Source organism: Malurus melanocephalus, unplaced genomic scaffold, assembly GCF_030028575.1.
Source record: "Malurus melanocephalus ecotype Western Australia unplaced genomic scaffold, MMel_1.1 scaffold_118, whole genome shotgun sequence".
NCBI lineage: Eukaryota > Metazoa > Chordata > Aves > Passeriformes > Maluridae > Malurus > Malurus melanocephalus.
This window is the reverse complement of record NW_026623350.1, coordinates 170,959-192,896: the sequence shown is the minus strand read 5'-3', so window position 1 is coordinate 192,896 and position 21,938 is coordinate 170,959. Positions and strand designations below refer to the sequence as shown.

The 21,938-nt window shown below is 35.3% G+C and overlaps 1 protein-coding gene across 1 annotated transcript in view; it reads left to right on the top strand.

Annotated features, from left to right (window-relative positions):
• Window positions 1-21,938, top strand: part of LRRK2 (leucine rich repeat kinase 2) — a 62,654-nt gene that overhangs the window by 16,249 nt on the left and 24,467 nt on the right. Inside the window, exons 11-30 of the mRNA XM_057370045.1 lie at window positions 729-835; window positions 2,462-2,591; window positions 3,142-3,266; window positions 4,857-4,990; window positions 6,592-6,736; window positions 6,994-7,133; window positions 8,478-8,606; window positions 8,696-8,866; window positions 10,127-10,382; window positions 10,609-10,797; window positions 12,192-12,313; window positions 13,054-13,123; window positions 13,570-13,790; window positions 14,315-14,565; window positions 15,744-15,892; window positions 17,664-17,757; window positions 18,846-19,032; window positions 19,395-19,576; window positions 20,080-20,309; window positions 21,317-21,444. Of these exons, the coding sequence (XP_057226028.1) occupies window positions 729-835; window positions 2,462-2,591; window positions 3,142-3,266; window positions 4,857-4,990; window positions 6,592-6,736; window positions 6,994-7,133; window positions 8,478-8,606; window positions 8,696-8,866; window positions 10,127-10,382; window positions 10,609-10,797; window positions 12,192-12,313; window positions 13,054-13,123; window positions 13,570-13,790; window positions 14,315-14,565; window positions 15,744-15,892; window positions 17,664-17,757; window positions 18,846-19,032; window positions 19,395-19,576; window positions 20,080-20,309; window positions 21,317-21,444 (3,160 nt within the window). The remainder of the gene's footprint in view (window positions 1-728; window positions 836-2,461; window positions 2,592-3,141; window positions 3,267-4,856; window positions 4,991-6,591; window positions 6,737-6,993; window positions 7,134-8,477; window positions 8,607-8,695; window positions 8,867-10,126; window positions 10,383-10,608; window positions 10,798-12,191; window positions 12,314-13,053; window positions 13,124-13,569; window positions 13,791-14,314; window positions 14,566-15,743; window positions 15,893-17,663; window positions 17,758-18,845; window positions 19,033-19,394; window positions 19,577-20,079; window positions 20,310-21,316; window positions 21,445-21,938) is intronic.

Here is a 21,938-nt window from a genome sequence, read left to right as displayed (position 1 = left end):
TATCTTAAACTGGATTTTTGGAAATGRAAAAAATGAGTGCCTATTATTAGGCCATTTGACATTTTGTTTTTCAATTATTTTTAGTTTTATAATACAATATGAAATGCATTATGATTGCATTATGGGAAAATTTCTTCGTAAGTGTGCTAACCTTGACTCAGGAAAATTTGCTAGTATTTTAATAAAGGGTCAAAACACAGCCTGCTAGAACTAATTTTTACAGTTCATAAGGGATTTTGTTTTTAGTTGCAACAAAATCAAAAATGCAAGAATTGGGAATACAGACAAATTAAGATATYTAGCATGTAAGGAGTATGGAAAAGCAGTGCTCATTTTCCCACAGATAATATGAAAAGGCCTTGTAGAGAGGATGGTGCCTCACTGGGGAGAATCTAGTGATATGACACAAATTTCCATTTTGCTGAAGCTATTTTTCAGAGTTCCTTAAAATTTTAGTCACTCAATTTTTGTAAACCTGTTTGTACTACTTTCTAGACCTCAGGTCACTTGGAAAGCATGGTTCCAAGGGAATTCAGTGAGATTCAGACTAGACAAAGTTGCATAGGTTACAAATGGTTTTCTGTCAGCTGTTGCTCTGGAAACATTAGAAACCAAGAGCAATCATATGAAATTTTCATTACATAATACCTTTTTATGAAACTGAACTGCAATTATGAAGGAACTACTGTAATACAGTCAATGTGCAGTGATTTGTTTCTCTCTGCAAGGTTCCCAATAGACAGAGCAGTGATGCTCTCCATGCTGATGCACTCCTCTTCAAAAGAAGTGTTTCAGGCAGCTGCTAGTACCTTGGCAATTTTGTCACAACAAAATGGTAAGGGACTTCAATTATCTTTACTTTCCCATTCAGCAGAAATTTATTTAAAACGTATAAAAGAGAATTCGGTGTACTGTTGAATGAATACAATAACTCCCTGTGATTCGAATATTATTCTGTTGTGATAAGTAGGAAGTTCATTCCTTACTTTGAGAAAGTTGGCTAGTATCAAAAAATATGTGGAAATAAAGAGCTCTCTGCCAGTTTATGTGTTGCAATTGCTACTTTTTGGAGCAGGAGACATGAAAAGAGTGTGCTCTCTTTGTGTGCTTGTTTAAATATTTATMACGTGTTTGAATTTCGTCAAGAGCGGCATTAGTTGAAAAATCACRTGAGTAATGAATACAGCCCAGCAAATACCACTTTCTTGCTTAACACAGATTAGAGCAGTCGTGTTGACTTCAGTGGATCAAATTGTGTAGAAACTTAAGCATGTGCATGACAGTTTTCAAGATTGCTTTACTCCTGATCATGTCCCTAACATGGTTTCCTAACTTTTTTCAATTTGCAGACCCCCTCAAAATTTTTCAGTGGAGATGTGGACCCCTGAGTAGAGTATTTAAGCCTACTGACAATTGGCCTGCTTTTATTAGATAACTTTCACAGAATCCTTTGAAATTGTTATGGACCTCAAGTGGTTTGCAGACTGCACATTGAAAACCACTGGCTAGATAGGAAGAAAAGCCTAGCAGTTAATTACCATTCTCTAGGTGAGAAAGCATTGTTTTATCACCAGTTTATTGAGCCATCCAAGTACATAAAACCTAACAGAGAAAAGGTTTTATAATTATTTATGAGATCAATATGTATCTATACTGAGAAACAGATCTCATAAATGTATGCATACTATTGTCATATACTAGGTAGTTTTGTAACATGTTACTGACAAGTGGCTTCTGATTCCTTTTGGAAATCTAAAGCAAGTTTTTCTTCTTTTTTTAAATCCCCCGCCCCCCATAAATGAATGTGTTTGCAGCAGAAATGATAGACATAAAGAAGCTTAGTAAATCCTTCTGGCACAATGCAATACTGCTTGAACTAGCCATCTGAGATGGATGTACTGAACTGAGAATTACAAGGGTTGTCGTATTACTGTGATAATTTTTGTAGTGTTCTGACTTGTGTTAGTTACAGTTATAACTACAACACATGTTTGCATATTTGAATTCACAAAAAAACAAATTAACGAAGTAAATAGAATGAATAAATGTAATTTCATTTTTGTAGTTTCATTTTGGAAGTAAGAGTTTTTTTAAAGTTTTAGGTTCTAGCTTTCCTACATGGTCACAGAGTGCAATTACAAGGAAAAGGTTTATTCTTTGTTTTTGAAAATACAAGTAAGGCTATATGTTCTCCTTCCCATATGTTAACTTTACATAAGTAGAAGTAGCAGATGTATRGAAACTTACTAGACAGTCAGAAATTATAATGTGTTTGATTAAGCTATGCAAACAGAAGTCAGCTTCAGATCAAATTRTTTCCCATTCAGATTTGTACTATTATGTCTATGTGGTGAGGTGAAGACATTGGAAAAAAGAAAGGAGAAGGGAAAAAAAAGTTGTTTTTGAGAACTATACAGAAAGGAAGATTTACTTACAGGATGCTTGCTATTTTGTGTTGTAGTAAATATTAGGAAGACACTTTTGACAAAAGGCATACATATGAATGTTTTGGATATAATGAGGAAACATCCACATTCTCCTGAAGTGGTTGAAAGTGCCTGCCGGATTCTGAATCATGTTTTCGAAGGAAGGTAATACAATTAGAAATGCATGTTCACTTCCAAGGTGAAGGGTTGTGAGATTCTGTGCTGTAAGTGATAACATTTAAATTGACTGATAGTAAAATTGACCACAGATTGACAGCCCTGTTTAAGACATGGAATTTTGTAAGACCCTTAATCAAATGGCAAGGTGGTGTGTGTAGGTGTAGTCATGGCTCTTRAGCAGAGAGATTTGAATAGACAATTGCTGGGTAATAAACAGGATGGTCTCCCCACCTGTTAGCCACACTGAATTCCATTGAGAGACAAGAAATTTCCCACAAAATTACCTCTGATTATTAAAATAGCGTTTTGTTAATATTRCTTTTGTATTAACTAGGATGGAATTATTTACATAGACTGAATTAATGGAATGGCATGAAAATAATTTGCTATGATGAAGATAAGTACCACAGTTTCATTTATGTTTCAGATTTACAGTGTTCTAAAGGGTTATCACACAGTGTTAATTAAGGAAGCAAATATATATCAAATTTAGAAAAGCTTTATTTCTTATTTATTTAATAAACAATATTTTCAGTTTCCCTCATCTGGATGTGATGACAGTTGCAGTATCAGAAGTTGTAAAAGCCATGAGAAAACATGAAAAATCACTCTCTGTACAACTGGAAGCACTTCGAGTCCTTTTACACTTCATGATGCCTGGTAAGTTATCCAAAATCATACGCCAAATCAGAGAACAGAATCAGATAGCTGCATTTTAATTTTTCTTATCTAATGAGACAGCCTTTAATGAGACTGCAAAAAATTATTGAAGTTCTGAACATAGCAGAGAACAGCTGTMAGTCTTTAGGATCATAAAATATGGGAGAAAATATTTGAGATATTGAAGGTAACAGACCAGAATTATCACTGCTGATTTCCCCTTGATTTCATCAGTGAAGAGTTAGCTCCATTACTTCTAAGGAATTCAGGGAATGAGTGTGGAGCTATCACTGTGACTGTGGCTTTCATCATCAATCCCCTTTAAGTGAGAGCAAACCATATAATGAGCATTGTCGTTCCACGAAGTGAAGTTGGTTTGATAGTATGTCTTGGAAGGAACATAAAAACTTTATATCTAAAAATGTAAAATATACCATTATATACTACTGTCTATCAAAAAGGAGAAACCTTTCCAAAAAACCCATTTTTATTCTCAATCCAGAGAAGGAAATAGTGTTCTTTGTTAGTTTTATACCTTTAGTAGAATTTGAAAAAAAAGTTAACTCTTTTTATCAGTGTACAGCTATATATCGTGCTTTTTTCCTCTGATACTAAGTGAAAGAGTACAGATATGGGGTACTGATTTTTTTGGGGGGGAACAACTTTTTGCAAGTATTTCTCGGCAGTTTTAGTTGAACATTTACAAAACCAATAACTCTGAAAATGGTAACGTGGGCAATATGCAGACTGATTGCAGGTTTTCAGTTTCCTTCTATTATTTGAGTTATAATCCTAACACTTTCGTCCTTTCAAATGTACAGTTGGAGTAAGACTTGATTCATGTATTCTAACATGGAGACAAGGTGCTTTACTTGTCAATGTCCTGGAATTGAGGCCCTYCTAAAGTGTAATCAAACAAAGAGTGTGCCAAATGTATGTTGGAACTTGCAGGTTAATTAGGGAATAAAAAAATAATTCATGGGAAAAATAGTAATCACAACAAACATGAATGCTGACGTGATTTTGAAAGGATCTCTGAGTATTTTCTGTAGTGTCACTTGACCACAAGTGCCAAAAGCTACAAGAGAGGTAAATCTGAAAGACCTTCTTCTGTTTTTTTTATATGTGCTCACATTCCACTTAATGTCATCTGTGTGTAAAATTTGTCCTATGATGTGGTGCCAAGTGAGCAAGAACAAATAGTTTGTAGCTTCTCTATAGTGTCTCCTTACCAGAAGGAAGAGGCATTCTGAAGTGGGTATCAGGAACACCAGGAAACTCCATAGCTCAAAAAAGTAATATATTGCAATGTACTTTAGAACAAATTCTTTGGCACGATTTTGTATTTTCAGGGTAAGCAGTGAGCAAATACGTGGTGAAATTTTCCTTTCAAGCACAATGTACTCACATCACAATGTAAACCTGGAGAGACTCCAGTCTGTGCAATACAGTGTTCTGAAAAGATCACAAGATCTGAAATACGCTGAGTCACCTCAGTGTTCATTTKATTGTTAGATTGGATTGTCGGGTTAACAGTGGGGAGAATATGGATTCTGCTGTTCTGAGGAAGGTTGTTTTCTGTTGTTGCAGATACAAAGAATGGACACCAAAATGGTTCTTCCAGAGATGTGGGAGATGCTGCTTTTGCACTTACTGTAAAAGTCATTAAAAGCCAGTGTCTGTTAGAGGGAACTCACTCATTGGTGCTTAACGCTTTAAACAGGGTATGGTTAAAGCTTTATTCTGACATATTTTGTCATTATTTTACACTTGCAACGGTGAATCYTTTGTAAATTTTAGTTCTACACTGATTTTCCTATTGATTTGATGGAATTAATCTTAACTCAGGAGCTTTATTAATCTTTTAGGGTTTCTTCTTACTTTCTTTTCTGAAGTGTATTAGATGATTCTTTATACAGTAACTCCAAAGGATATTTATTTTTAAAAAGCTGATTTTTTTTTTCAAGGATACAGTTTATTTGTGATTTCTTYTTTTTTTTTWAAAGGCTAGTGAAACGTGTCCTCATGCCTACACCACAGCTATGCATAGAACTGAGTGGACAACTCAGTTGTCTCCATTATTTTCACTGTTCGACTTTTTTCAGCCCCTGTAAAACAGAAATGATCACAGTGTCTTTAAGGAAGCTAAAAAATGAAAGGCTGAAGCAGACTCAGTCTATGTAAAGGAAACACTGGGAACTTCACACAGCAAATTAACCTTAAATCCTAGTGGTCTGGAAGGTTTAACTTCATGGCCTTCTGAAGAATCCAGTCTCTATGAGGTTTTCAAGGTTCACATGATCACAGTCAAAATGTAGCAATTAGTTATTTTTTAGAAGTCTCTCTCGGGAATTTTAAGCTTGCCAATCAGATTCAGTCAAGGAAATGTATGTCTCTTACATTTATTACAGAAGTCAGAGCAAGTACCAGTAAATAGTTCTAGAGTGTCTAAAGGACATCTTGACTGAAAGTATCAGATGTAGGGGTTAACAAAGGAGATAAAATAATTTTGGCTTCAGAAGTTCTTCAGTGTTTTGTGATCATTGTGACTGCATTTTCAAACACAGCTGGTTTGTGGTTTGGGGCACTACAGTATCAGCCAGAAGGGCTAGAAATCGTGMCATTTAATTAAAAATTAGATACAGAATAAGGAGGAAGGTGGGCATGACTCCACTGAAATAATTTTGCAGATTTGCAAGTCACTGTGGTGGCTGTGACACTCTCAGATCTAGGCCTCCTCTAGGTTCCTTCCATCTAAAAGGGGGAGAAAATTGGGAAAAAACCATCACAAATAACATATTGAATTTCTAGAAGACTGAACAAAGGTTTTAAAGTCTTGATGAGGTGTGGTGAGATAAGTATGTTGCTTCATATCTTTTTCTTTTTATATTTTTTCAGTTGCCGGCATGTTCATTGTTCCAGTTCTCAAAAAAAAAAAAAAAAATCAAACCACCACAATTTTTTTCCTTTTTAACCACAAAGGAAGTACATTTTCTCCCTCTGCTTGACCTAGAAAAAGGCTGTAAGCTTATCAATGAGAATTTGAGAGTAAAAAATCCCATTCTTTATCAGAAAAGTAGCTAGAGAATATTTTCAGAATCAAAAGTGAAAACCTGGGGAAGTTATAAGCAGCTGAAACTGATGATTGATAAGGAAATCTTTTTGAAATTGTGATTGTTGTTCCATATTGTCACATCAGCTGTAATTTCACATACTGAAGAACAACATTCACTTGTTACAGAACAGCTTTAAGAACAAGCAGCTCTTCTGTTGCCATTATGAGCAGAACAATCTTGATCTAATTTTATCTTCCTTTCTCCATTAGTTTATTGGAAATCCTAGCATTCAGAAGTGTGGATTAAAACTACTTGGTTCTGTAGCTGAGTGCACTGGTGCACTAGAAATTTTAACCCAGCAAGGAGCTACTGACACTGTGCTTCACACCCTCCAGATGTATCCAGATGAACAAGGTAGGGAAGGTGTTTTAGGGTCTGTAACAGATCAGTTGCTCTCTGTGGTGCTGGATGTGATGTAGATTGCTTGGCAAGAAAAGTCTGCAGTCCTGCATTGTCCTCAGATTCACCTATGTTGTAGTTATGCCTGGCCCTGTAATAGCTTGTACAAATAACTTTCTGGAATGTTACTAAAAGATTACTTAAATCATGGTTTTTTTCCACGCAGAATGTCTGAATTATCAGCACCTGAATAATATTTATTTTTCTTCTAGACATACAGTGTTTGGGTTTGAGTCTTCTACGCTCTTTGATTACAAGAAAGGGTTTGTGTATTGCAACTATGCATGTCCTGTCAGCAGTTCTGGTTTCTACTCTGCGACGATTTAAAGAAGTCACTGAAATCCAGATGCATGTATGTGTCATTTCCCTGTACAAAGATGAAAACAAAACTCAAAACCTTAGAAAATTATTTTAATATAGTTATATTTGAAGTATAAATCSTTATTTTACTTCATTTTGATTTTATTGAAATTATTAAATGAGTATAAACCTTTGTAATTAAATTGAGACATCTAGAGATGATTTTCTTGGAGGCATATATTCAATCCAGAGTATGTAAGCATGGGTTAAATGTTTATCTATAACTTGTGAGATYTGCGAAATTGAGCTAATTTCTCAGTCATGATCCATTCTTCTGTCAATCTGTAACCATTTCATGAAGTAACCATYGTTACAGCATTTACTGCCCTTCTTTGAGAAGTCACAGAAGATAACTTAGTTCCCAGCCTTGTTGCCAGGAATAAACTTAGTGTAAGAATGMTGTATTTAAGAAAGGATATTCCTGGAATACTGTCAGACTTTGGACCCATATCTTGTATGGAGGAGAGTTCTTTGTCTATAAACACACATTTAGGCCTTGTGTGAAAGTTCTGTTTCCTCTGATTCATAAGTTTTCCTTGTTAGTTACCAGTTTCATTTTTCTAGCAGAATAGAGCTTGCTTTTGACATTAGCTTTCTGTGAGAAAAGAATATTCTTCTATATATTTCTATATTTCTCTTTCAGATGAGTATGAAAATTAACACACATCCAGCCTCCCTTCTTTGCTGCTGTTTTCCCCCCGCCTTTCTACATTTAGCTTAGCAACCAATATAGAGAGAAATAAAAATAATGTGCTGGAATAAGGAAGTCACTTTAAGTGGTTTAGTTTCAATTAGGTTTGGACAAAGAGTCCATAATTTACCCAGTTCACCCTTCTAGGTGAACTTTACTTGAAGAATCGTAAGGTAATTTTGTATTTCTTCTTAGTTTTTAGATACATCTGGTAATTTTTCATTTAGCCTATGTGTTCTGTTCAAATTCAGGGATTACAGAGCAGCACACTRGAACAGGAAATGTATCTTCATTCCATATACTTAGAAGGAGATTGTTTCCTCTTTACTCGTTTGGGAAATCACAAGTACATTTGTCACTGCCAGGCAGGGTGTTGTCAGATGTTATGGTGCATATTTGGCTTTTCAAAGTGTCAGTTAATATCTGATTAAGTGGGTCAGCTAAACAAGCATGAAACTACACCTATATAAGCACAGAGACACCTGTATTTTTGCCTTCTCTATTTGTGAACCATTGCATGTTTAAAAGTAAGGCAAAAAAATTAAAGCATGAATCTTTTGGTTGAAATTTGATTTTGCTGCATGACCTGTTTAAAAGTGATGCTTTTTAACACTACTTCTTTCAATGTGTTCATTGTGTTTTCAGGGATTTCATGCCATCTTGACYATTCTTGGTTTGTCACCTTGCTTTGCAAAGCTGCTGGTAAATGAATCATTTGACACAGTCATTTTCTACCAGATGTCTATGTGTTTCACTGACCAGCGAGATCAACAGGTATCTTCTTTCTTTAACAATACCATAGCTGAAAAATGGTGGTGATTTTTTTTTTTGTCCTAACTTCTATTGTTTGCCTTCTCTTTCAGTTTCAAAGCCTGTGTTGTAAATGTTTTGCTAAAATAGCTGAAAATGATGATTTAAAAAATATGATGCTGGAAAAGGCATGTATGGAGTACAATAGTATTATGGCTGAATGTTTACTTCTGCTGGGAGCTGATATTAATAAGAAGACAAAGACAAACTCTTTGATCTACCAGGTAATACATGGAAATATTCATATAATTTTATTGCTTAAAAAATTATGCTTTTGGGTTACTATCTATTGTCATGTAAATATTTATTTGGCAGAACACATAGAATTGAAAGGCTGCTCCCACATGCCCTCAAGTACTTCTTGCTAAATGTGGTTACCTTTAATTTTTTTTTTTTATGAAATGATGCACAGAAGCACTTCTTTATTTTGGTTTAGTGTCAAAGTTTTAAACAGTTTGAGAGGACCCTACCAATAGTCCCTGAAGGGAATTAGGAAGTGTTCAATTCTGCACCAGGTCTGGGTGCTGAAGCACAGCTGGGTTTGGAAYCAGCCATCCAGTGTGAGGTGGGCAAATCAATGTTAGCAAACCATAGTGGGCATATTGAAGTAACTGGAAGTATTTCTAGAAAGTATTTTTAGTATTTACAATCAACACTGGTCTGTGTACCAATGTGGGCTTGGAGACTGGGAGGAGCYGACTGAATCATAGAAATATTAAGGTTGGAAAAGACCTCCATAACAGTCAAGTCCAAACTTTGTCTGAACACCACCTTGTCAACCAAGCCATAGCACTAAGTGCCACATCTAGTTATTTCTTGAACACTTCCAGGGAGGGTGACTCCACCACTTCCCTGGACAGCCTGTGCCAATGCTTAACCACTGTATCAGTGAAGAAATTCTTCGTGATGTCCAACCTGACCCTCCCCTGGAGCAACTTGAAGCCATTTCCTCTTCTGTCAMTGGTTGCCTGGGAGAAGTGGCCAATCTCCACCTGGCTACACCCTCCTTTCATGTAGTTAAAGCCAGTAGACCTGAGCTTGCCATCATTAGGCAAGGCTTGATGAGACTYACTGTTGATGCGTGTTCATTAAATATCCAGGTGATATGGCAGAATAACCCCTAAGGGTCTATTTTCCACTAAACAGATAAATAAATGCAGTTGCCATAGACCYCATACAATAACCAAACTAGATAAATCACTATTCATTTCTGTGTGAAAATTGTGTGCATTTATGACAAAAATTACAATTGCAGAACTCAAGCATTTACTACATTTTGGGCAAAGTCTTCATGAAAATGGGAGTTGGTTCTCAGACACCTTAGGCAGACATATGCTCCAAAGAGTAAGGARTTGCATAATTGAGAAAGAGACAAATTCTTAAAATAAAGTCAGTCTGGATTTGAGACAAGCCTCTTAATGCAGCCTGTGCTGTTCTTGAATGCTTCACATTCTTGGTTTGTTTTACTTTCTTTTCTCTATTAGGTTTGTGAGAAAGGAAATAATCCTAAATTGGTGGAATTGCTRTTAGCCAATGGTGCTCGGGAGCAGGATGTCCGAAGTGCTTTGACCATCAGTATAAAGAGGGGAGACAGCCAAATCATCAGCCTGCTCTTAAAGAAGCTTAGCCTTGATGTCACCAACAGCAGTATATGTCTTGGAGGATTTGGTTTTGGCAGACTAGAACCTTCCTGGCTCATTCCTTTGTTCCCAGATAAACTTACTCAAACAAGAAAACCAAGTGAGTATATATAGAAATTGCTATACAAAATGTTTCAATATCTTTCGATGGTAGTATGAAAGTGTTTTAGATTAAGACTTTCAGTTGAGGATCTCTACATAGCATTCAGCTGGCTATAGAAAGTTTGGCAAAACTTGAAAATAAATCAAGTAATTTCTGCTCTTTTTTTTAAGCTATTTTGATTTCTTGGAGATTATTTTGTCTTTTGCATTTCTTGTCCYTACAGATGCAGGTTCTGCACTGGCAAGGATGGTGCTCAAATTCCAAATGAAGAATATTTCAGAGGACAGATCAAGAACCTCCTCTGATCTAAACTTCTCTGAAGATGGAGTGGATAGAAATGATGATTGGAATTTCATACCTGACCCATTAGTGGACAGTGTTTTTCCTTTGAATGATGATATTGATAGTGAAGGTAATTAGTTATTTTTTCTTTTTTGCTCTTTATAATCCAAATTTAATGTACTAGGGCTAGACTATAGGTATAAACTAAAAAATTTACTTGTATTTGAGATATAACACTTCCCATGAAGAAAAAAACTTCTACTTAAAATTTTGTTTGGGGTAACATTGGGAAATAGTTCATGGTGCGTATGTGCTTCATCTAGAAAACTATGACCTTGAAGAATTTTATTCAGTTACACATCTAAAAGTAGTTCATAGTGCATTCAGCTTTTTGTAGAGAGAAAGTGGGATTCATGCAATCAAATTTAGATTTTGACTGTCTTCCTGTCTGTTTCTGAGCTTCCTTCCATAKGCTATGACAGAAAGCAAGAGCTTAAAGAGCCAAACATGTCTCATCATGAAGTCAGGTGTATTTTGATCTAGAAACCGCTTTGTTCTATGGGTTGTCTGTAAATGAAGTTCATACAACCAGATCTGGTATAAAAAAACCATGTTATTAACAAATAAAGTAGGTGAAACAAGCCCTATCCCAAAGAACTGATTGATCAGGACATGTAAATGACAGGTTTATGTTCAGCCCACCATCATTSCTTGTGGCCAGGACATCTAAATACCTTTAACTTATAGAAGGACAGCATTTCTGTCTGTAATAACCGCAGCTTAAGAATAAGTAGCTTTAATTTGTAACATACCTTTGTTGTTGAAAGGTTTCTCTTGTTTTAGAGCAGTTGGTTACTTAAAATCATCACAGAGGAAGAATTTGAATTTTGGAATCAGAAAATCCTAAGGAAGTTTTTGGTTCTGTTTTGTTTTTTTCAGTTTATCAATCAGCACCACTTTTCATTTCTGTAGGTCTATTTATTGTCCMATGTGGAAAAGTTGTCATCATAAAAAAATGTGGGAGCAATTTTAGGAGTTCTGAAAGTAGCTTTGAGAAGAGGGACATCAAATGTCTCCAGAAAATGACACCAAATGTCTCCTGAATCACCAAATTCAGAGTGGCATTAGATGTTTCATTCTCAATAAATGTGCRAGTGCAAATTTATCTATTGAAATACAACTCTTTTCTATTTTATAAAGTTATTTACACTGAAGTAGCAGAAAGATGTGTTATGAAATAGATATAATAATCCAAACCCAATGGAAATTTTAAATCATAAATCATCAGTGGAGGTCCTGCAATCACCTGCAGGTCCTACTTGAAGAATGTCAGGTTACTATGGCCCGTATGCTCTAAAACACACTGATAACATTCTTGGCCTATTWCACACATAACTGACCAGTGAGATCCTGCCAGTATTGGTGCTTTCAAAATTCATCTCTCCTTTGCATCTGTATTACAGTTGAATTCTGASCCTCATCTTTAAATACATTTTCTTACCTATTTCTCCTCCTGTGTTCAAGGAAGTGAAGGTTCACTCTTTACAAAAAAGAAGTCCAACTCCATTGCAGTTGCTGATTTATATTACAGAGAAATGGCAAGTCARAGAAGTTCTCCCACTTTGCCACGACATTCCTACTCTGTGGTAAGTCAGATCCTTKCTCATTCCAGGCTTTAAAGTCCATCTGCATTGCCTACTGCAAAATTTTAATAACCAGTTGTTAGGAAAGGTCATGTAACCATATGGGCTTTGTCTCACTGTTTCCATTCAGCATTTCTTTCTCTTGTGGTACACTTTACAGATGAGTTTGTGTCAGTAAAAATTTATGATCACTAAAAAGTAGACACTCTTTTAATTTGTTCAAACTTCCASTCTGGTGTTCAAATGGAAATACAGGGATTATGGGCCCATTCACAGAGACTTAACTTYCCCTTAGTGAAGCTGATCTTCAGCAACAATCAGTGGAGAGACACTGATTCCCTAAGAAGACAAAAGAGGACAAATKGGTGGAATTGAAGTCAAGTTCCTTTGAAGGGAGCATATCTCTTTCGTTGACTATAAAGGAAAACTGGAGAGACTGCCTTTCCTTGAGAAAATTATGTTCTGTAATATTCTGCTGCATCCTATTACTCCACCCTAGTGAAAGTCATTCTAGATTGCCAAAAATCCACTATTTCCATTACACTTTACGTCTTTCATATTGCATGGAACAATATGTTTCATATAGATATGACCTATTGACCTATTTTGAGTTCATACCATTTCTTTGTGCTCTCCCTATGAGCTCTGATAAAAAGAAACCACAGTAAAAAGAGATTGACTGAATTTGGATCCTTTCAGAACATGCACATRTTCCTGAATGGTTTTTCTGTTGGATTTTGCAGGGACCTGGCTCAGATTATGAACCATTAATGAAACAAAGACGAAAATTCTTGCTCTCAGATGAACCTCYGAGTAAGTAAAATACACAATTTTAGGTATATAACAGATTTTTCATCCTTARTGCTTTCACAAGCACAGCATGCAAAGATTTCAAACAGATTACCCATTTGTTTAAGAGGAGGATACATTTTGGAAATACTGCAGTGAAGTACAAATAATGCATGTATAGGGAGTTTTATCTTCTGGACTCCACAAATAATTTATGTAGGCAACGGAATTTCATGAATACCCTTATAAGCTTTCAAAATTTCCTTCTGTTATGCTGTGCGTAAGCATCCATTCCTTCCCCTTCCCTACTGTCTTATAAATTTCCATGTCTTAATAGAATTCTCTACAGATTTGTAACCAGTAGCCAAACATTCACTCTCTTCTGCGTCTTTAGATCCCAAACTGATTGATTGTAATTTTATCTAAGTGATAAATTAAATCATTATATTTTCACTTTTTTGTTTTAATAGAAGGCATCTCAAAATTGTCATCACATATAAGACCATCAGACAGTCTTTCTTCATTGATCTCAGACAAAGAATATATTAAATCACTAGACCTGTCATCAAATGAGCTGGAGAATATTGATGCCATCAGCCAGAATAGCTGCTTAACTTGTCATCTGGAACACCTTGAGAAACTGGAGCTCCACCAGAATGCTCTTACAAACATTCCACAACAACTGTGTGAAGTAATTCTGCMTAATTTTATGTAATACATGTTGAAATTAGTTAAAATAAATTGTTTCTCTCTAATAATGTAATCCATATGTATTATAATAATTTATCCATAACAATATTACTCAAGATTATGGGTGTATATTTTTGCATGCTTCATACATTCACTCAGTTTTCATTCAGTGGATTTATGTTCATAAGAAATAGAAGTGTTTTCATGGAATTGTTTTAAGTTGTTACTGCAGAGAAATGCTTTAAGGTGTGTGCTATTAAGTAGCATTGTAATGGAAATGGAACTAAGTATGCAATTAATATCTTAAATTGTAAGAAATGGAGCTAATTATTTTTGAATAAKGCCCTGTGCTTTATTTTGTGATGGAAATATTGCAAATTGTATTGATATGATTGCTATTTTCTGCTAGTTTTCTTTGTGAGCTAAATAGAAATAAATTAATAAATTGTATTACAATATAAATCAATTATAAACATATAAATTAATATTTTCCTTTAACCTTTWAAAAATGTATTTTTCTTTCAGAACTTGAAGTGCTTGACTTACTTGGATTTGCACAGTAACCGATTTACTTCCTTCCCAACTTACTTACTGAAAATGAATTGTATTGCAAATCTTGATATCTCTCGAAATGACATTGGACCTTCCTTTGCTTTGGATCCATGCCTCAGATGTCCAACTCTAAAGCACCTTAACCTTTCATACAATCAGCTGGTGTGCACTCCCGAATTTCTTACAAGTGTTGCTGAAAATCTGGAGCAGCTCTTGCTGGAAGGGTGAGTAGCATGAGTAAATGGCCTGTAGCATAAGAAATGTARTAAGAAATAATAGATTGGTCATGCAGAATGATGACTCATATAGCATGGATTGTTTAATCACAACTGAAACACTGACATTGTCTTCCAGATGTGTAAATTGCTACAATTTTCATTGTTGTATTGCAAAGTACAAGATTTGCAAATGTCTTTGGGCCTCGATAGAATCTGATAGCATTGCTGTTCCAGTAATATGCTAAATATGTTGTAGTTCAGTATCTCTCTGCTATCATACTGTTAATCCACAGGGTTGTGTAGTCTGATACTCAGTCAGGTTTTCTCTATAAACAATCCAGTTTGCATTGTATTTCATATGCCCAAAAGYTTTTCTGGAAGTAGTATTAATGGAATTTTAGGTATTGGTATGGATATGATTTAACTTACAGAAACATAGAATACATGTAGCTTTTTGTTTGCCGGCAATTATTGTCGTATTAGTGAGATAATTCATACCTGTATGGAATTCTTAAGAATGMTATTGGTGATAGCTCTGTAGAGCTCTCTGCAGAGACTGTCTCATTCGTTTCCTACAGTTCGTAGTTCATTCCCTATAGTTCATAATAARATGGTGAACTACAGTTAGTAATCCTACCCTGGCAAATCAGTGCTGCATGGATCTTTTATTCCTATATTTTCAGGTCTTTTGTTTTTCCCTCTTTCTGGTCTTCTTCTCCTAGAATAYATTGTTCATAAAGTTATATACTTATCTTGAATTGTATTCCATATATGGAATCCTCTTTAAAAAAAAAATTTAGGTTGATAATAATTCTTTAATTATGATCCTGCAAGCACGTATCTTTAGTACACATGACCCCTCACAAATGCAACAATCCTCTTTGCATGGGATGTAATCAGAAAATGTATGTAATCAGAAATCAGTATGTAATCAGAAAATTACACCTTGCAATACATTTTGACACTTACTCTCCAAATTAGTTAAACTGATCTTATTATCACTTATGTTATTTCATGTTGCCACATGTACTAGTGTTTTTGCTGACTGGTCAGTCTTTACATAGATAAAGCCTTCTTTTTGTTTTAGTGGCGTAAGGATGACATTGTCAGATCAACACTCTCACCTTTTACCTAATTGCTTCTAAATAAAACATGGATTATCTTTTTTCTTGTTGTTATTACAGAAACAAAATTTCATGTTTATGTTCACCCCTATGCTTGAAAGAACTGAAAATTTTAAACATTAGTAAGAATAATATTTCATCCCTTGCTGAGAATATCTTCATGGGCTGTACAAAACTGGAGCAGTTCAATGCCAGGATGAATGTTCTTGGTAAGTATCTGTGAAAATAGGATTCACCTTCTGGAAACTATTCCATGTCATAATATTCCTCTGCCACCAGCATTTGGAGTCTTGGGAGAAYGAAGAAGAGCAATACCACATGTATTTGTTTTTGTTTATACAGTTTCCTAAGCATCAGCTTTTGAGCACTGAAGGATRGAGTATGCTTCCAGTCATCTGATCTGACTCAGCTATGATCTTGTTTTTACATTTGTAGGGGATGCTGTAAAAATGACTGAATGTACTTGGGATTGTACATACTGTTGAGGGAGGTTTAAGGCAGAAGAAACAGTTCAGATTTAGCTTGCAAATCTAGTAATAATACAGGTTTAATACTGTACTGAAATACAGTACTGAAATTATGGATGCATCCTACCTTGTACCAGAAACAGTGTGGCCAGTAGKACCAGGGCAGTGATTGTCCCCCTGTACTCAGCACTGGTGAGGCCACACCTCAAATCCTGTGCTTACTTTTGGGCCCCTCACTAAAGGAAGGACATTGAGGGGCTGGAGTGAGTCCAGGGAAGGGCAGCAGAACAGGTGAAGGGTCTGGAGCACAAGTCCCATGAGGARCACCTGGGAGAGCTGGGGTTGTTAATCCTGGAGAAAAGGAGGCTCAGAGGGGACCTTAGCACTCTCACAACTGYCTGAAAGGAGGGTGTAGCCAGGTGGAGTCAGTCTCTTCTCTCAAAGAGAAGACAAGGCAATTGGGCAAGATAAAATGGCCTCAAGTTGTGCCTGAGGAGGTTTAGATTGGGTATTAGAGAAAATTTCTTCACTCAAAGGGATGTCAAGTACTAGAACAGGCTGCACCATCTCTGGAGATATTTAAAAGAYATGTGAATGTGGCCTTCAGGCCTTTTGYGGTGGACTCAGCAGTGCAGGATTAGCAGTTGTGCACTATGGCCTGAGAGGTCTTTCCCAACCTGAAAGATTCTACAATTAAGTATTTACCATAGGATTATCTTCAGAATAAGAGAGAATCTTTGGTTCAGTTGCCTGAATGCAGATGTCATTTGAGAGGCCCTGAATTATCCCCCTKGCCTTACAGCTTCTGGTCCAGAAAAAGCAGGTTTTCCTTAGCTCCTGTGTTTTATCTTTAAACCTTGTGGAGACAGCTCAGGTAGCACAGGGCAGATCCCCTTGTCTAGAACCCAGTGCTGAGGAGCTGAATTGAGTCCAYCCAGAGTGTGTGTCAGTGATGTAGCATATTGTACACTAAGGTATTAAAGTTACTGTATCTATGCAAATTACAAATTATATTAGTTAGATTTTCAATGATACTGGGAGAGTTAATAAGTTACTATTAGAATTTATTCTTCCTTCAAGACATAAAATCTTCCATTTTGAAATTATTGTCACGCTATTTCAGAAGGTAACTTGTAGAACTGCTTTAAACACAACTGAACCATTAGACTCATTTTTATGTGAATAAGACCCAACAAATCCTGGGTCACACGGGAATCTTATGTACACTGGCAGTACAGTAAAGTGTAAGTAATATTATTTTGGTGTTTAATGCCACTAGGAGATGAAGGATAACAATGTATAATTTGTTAAAAGATAATATATTACTTAATTTTGGGAGTTTAGTTTTAAATAAACTTTAAAAAATATATATTTGAATTCTGCCTTTGGTACCTTTTGTACAAAGGTACCAACCTTTGTACAAAAATGATAGTTTGACGTTTTAGTCTGTCTAAACTCCAGTAATTTAAACCATTCTTTAAAATAATATAGTTCATCTCTTTTCCTGCTCTAGAAAAAATACCTGACTTGTCATCCAGCATAACAAGTTTAAAATTATCCCAAAATTGTTTTATTGATGTTCCAGAARCAATTCTTCATCTACCACAGTAAGTTATTCTTTTGTTTATTGATGTTAATGTCAAGTTCTTGATAAAGAAAATCTGATGAYGAAATTGTTGTTGTTAAGCTGAAAATTCTGTATGTTTTGCTGATTTTCAGGGAATCCTCACTAAGAGTTCTGGTTAAATCCAGAATTTAGTAGCTTTTAACTGAAGACAAATTAGTCACATTTTCTTCATGATTTTGAGAAAATCTCTKTCTCAGATTCAAATCACTATTGTTGAAAATATAATACTTGGTGGTTTAAGCTGATAATTCTTGCCAAGAATACTAGAATTAATTAACAATTCCTTGAACAAAACAGTAAAAATATATTGGCAATTTTTCAGTTTTGAGTTCTGCAGACTTTTGCACAAGGCTATTGAGATTCGTTTTTCACTTCCCAAATAACTTAAAATATTTCATCTCAAAGAAAAGCACTTCCTCTAGAARGAATTGTGATAAAAATTCATGTGACATTTATTTTGCTATACCTTCAAAGCATTATACATGTGAAAATTCAATTTCTGCTTTTTTTGTAGAAGTTGCTGAACTTATCAGATCACTAGAATCAGATCACTAGAATGGAGAGAGTGCTTGAAAGGGATGATCCGATGGGTGTGGGGAGATGTGAGTGCTGATGGCACCATAGAGAGGGCAGATCCACATATTTRGGAACTTACATTAATGAAATTTGCATAGAGCATGTGATTATTAACATGATATTGCACAATTCAGCATGATAATATTCACAATAGCAGATTTAATGGATGTGTTGAAAATAGTGCAGTCTTCAGGTTCTACATCTCCCAGCTCAGCCAAATCAATAAGGTATCACATGCATTTTTGTGTGCTTCATGTTCCATATRACATAAACAGTGTATTTGTTCAAGAGGTGTAAGTGAACTATGTTATTTTTTCACATAGATGTATTTGCAAACATACCTGCTTCTATTGAGATTTCAGTCAGAAAACCATCTCTTCTGATAGCTAATCCACTTATTTATTAAAAACTAATACCRTTCCAGTTCCAGCTCATCTGGGTTTTATTTTGTCATTTACTAACTTCTCACTTTTTTTATTTATGTGTTTTTAGTTTGCGATCAGTAGATTTAAGCCAAAACAAGATCGTCARCCTGCCTGGACCGATGCACTGGAAGTCATCAAATTTACGGGAGCTGTTATTTAATCATAATCAAATAGATGTCTTGGATTTGAGTGAAAAGGCATGTACATGGTCTAGGCTAGAAAAGCTACACCTCTCCCACAACAAGTTAAAGGAGGTAAGATTGTACCTAAAGCAAATTAAATTGCTTTTCAATTGAATGCAATTTTCCAATGTTCATTTGATATTCATGTCACCTTTCATACCATTGTACATTGTATTAGTGAAATGAAATGTAAGTGCAAATAGTTTGTTCTGTGAATGAAAATCACTATATTCTATTCAGTTTCTCTGCCTGGAATGTGTCATTTAAGTTTGTATAATGAATTACTTACAAGGTCCATTTTTATTAGAGTGGGATATTAGGCCTGTTTATTTTAAAAAATGAACTACAGCACTAAAACTAGTACCTAATTTTATTAGATTGTTAATATATTAATGTTCTTTCTTTTAATATTTAATTCAATGTTTTTTACTTAGATTCCTCCTCAGATTGGCTTCCTAGAGAACTTGACYTCTCTGGATGTAAGTCATAATCCTGATTTGAGATTCTTTCCCGATGAAATGGGAAGACTGTCCAAAGTCTGGGATCTTCCWTTGGAAGGACTCCATCTTAATTTAGATTTCAAACATGTGGGATGCAAAGCCAGAGATATTATCAGGTTTGTTGCCCTTTTGTTCTTGATTGTTCCTGTTCTGCTTTCTTGGGACTTGCAGTAAGCATTGAGAAAATAATGTGGTGTTTTGAAAAGACACGCTGGTTTGTCATGTGAAATCCAGGATGGAAGGTTACAATATCCACACACACATGTAAAATAGACTAGAGTGGTTTAGACCATATTAGTATTACCTCTTGAATTTGGTGCTTCTATAAACTGTGCAATAAATGGTGCTTACCAATTATTTGTAACATGTTTCATGTAGTCCCAGTACACTTTGCGCAGAGCACAATTTTGCGATAATTGCAAAACAAAAAAAAACATTCTGAATTCAGCTTTAGCTTTCAAATCAGAAATTAGAGTAGGCAGTTAAAAAACAGTAGTATCAAACAGATACCAAAAATTTGAAGACAATTGTATGGTTCTATATTTTTCCTTGGTTTTGAATTCTGTTGGTATTTTTCTCTATTATACACTTCTGTGAGTATTTCAAACTTTTCTTTTAGATTTCTTCAACAGCGATTGAAGAAGGCTGTGCCTTATAACAGAATGAAGCTSATGATTGTTGGAAACACTGGCAGTGGCAAAACTACCTTGCTGCAACAACTAATGAAAAGCAAACGGATGGAATTGGGCTCTCCAAAAGCCACAGTAGGCATTGATGTAAAAGACTGGATCATTCAAGGGAAAGGCAAAATGAAGAAGGAGCTTGTATTAAATGTGTGGGACTTTGGAGGTATTTCATGAGTTTATTTTCCTTTGCTGTTGTCTTTTCTAGCATTGTAATGCATTATTTATTCTTAGAGTAAGCCTATAGTAATTTGAACTGGGGACAGTAGAATCACACAAACTTACAGCAAAAAAAAACTAAATTAGTGAATTCTGTTAATTACCAGCTATTCCCTCAAATTTAGTATAAAGCCTCAGAAATTTCTCATCACCTAATGTAGTCTGACCACTCATTTCAACTATAATACTTCAGAATAGTCATTTCAGCATAGTAAGAAACATCTTGTAATCACCAGAAGAATCTTCCATTCAGCTCTGTTTCTGCCTTTTATAGTCTGTGTCTCTCTGGGCTCTACAGTACCACAGGTTTGTAAGGTCACAGACCACAGAGCACTTAGGAGGAGTCTTTGAACCTTACGTTTTAGGAAAATGTTTTAAGTTTGGGCGACTACAGAAGCACTTCTAAAATCCAGGGCTATTTTAGACTATAGAAAGATTATTTTTAAACAGCAGTCTATCATTATTTAAATAGAGTCCAGCACAATGCATAAGCACAGTACAGCAGCATTCAAGCTGGATGTCCAGCTTTAGTTGTGATTTTAAGTGCGTAATTATGTGAACTTATTTTGAAGTTGCTGAAAGCATAGGGGAATGGGAAGCAAGAAGGTAAAAGGAAAGCAAGGAGTGAGGGAGAAATTCAGTGTTGGAGTTTTAAAAGAATCATGATCTTTTAAGTTGTCTTGTCAGTGACCGTGTTTATCCAGTTAAATCTTACACTTCTTGTTTTAAAACCATTTTATATGTTTCAATATTGCACTTCAGTCAATGACCTACCACAGGGTGCCTTCCTAAAACTCATAGTTATTATGGTTTCCTGACAATTTAGATAAATTGCTGCAAATATTCATTTCATTTGTGCATTAGTAGCCTGAATACAAGTGTTCTGTTGTCTTTTTGTGATCTGAAGATGTTTAGTCAAGRAAGTAGTAAACAATGGAAATTTTTGACCATTAGGACAAGAAGAGTTTTACAGTACCCATCCTCATTTTATGACCCAGAGGGCTTTATATCTTGCTGTTTATGATCTCAGCAAAGGACAAGCAGAGGTGGATGCTATGAAGCCATGGCTTTTTAACATCAAGGTAAGCCATACAGAATAGAATTCTTCTTTCCAGGGAGCTGTAGGTGGACAGCAAATTAGCCACAAATATTTATACAAAGGAAGAAGAAAAAATAAATTCTTCAGAAAATAAGARTAGTAATATTAAAAAAGAGCTGAAATATATCTTGTATTGGATATGAAAATACTTTTAGACAGACATAAAAAGGTATCATCAGCACCATTTTGGAATTAAAATGGTACAAAGTGGTGTGCAAAAGAATAGTTTGTATGTTCTGGCAATCTTTTGAATTGACTGATGAAAGTATGAAAGGAGTAGTATTAAAGAAATTATGAGTTAAACTTGCAGTTTTCTTTTATACCAGTGTAAATTTTTGGGGAATCAGAATTTGACTAATTTAAAACTGACTAGATACAGGTTTGGAAACATGCTATTAAATGTATGCTTAGTATCCTATTGTAAATAGGAATGATTCCAGAGCTATGATAAGGAACTAACCTGAGAATCTACCTGTT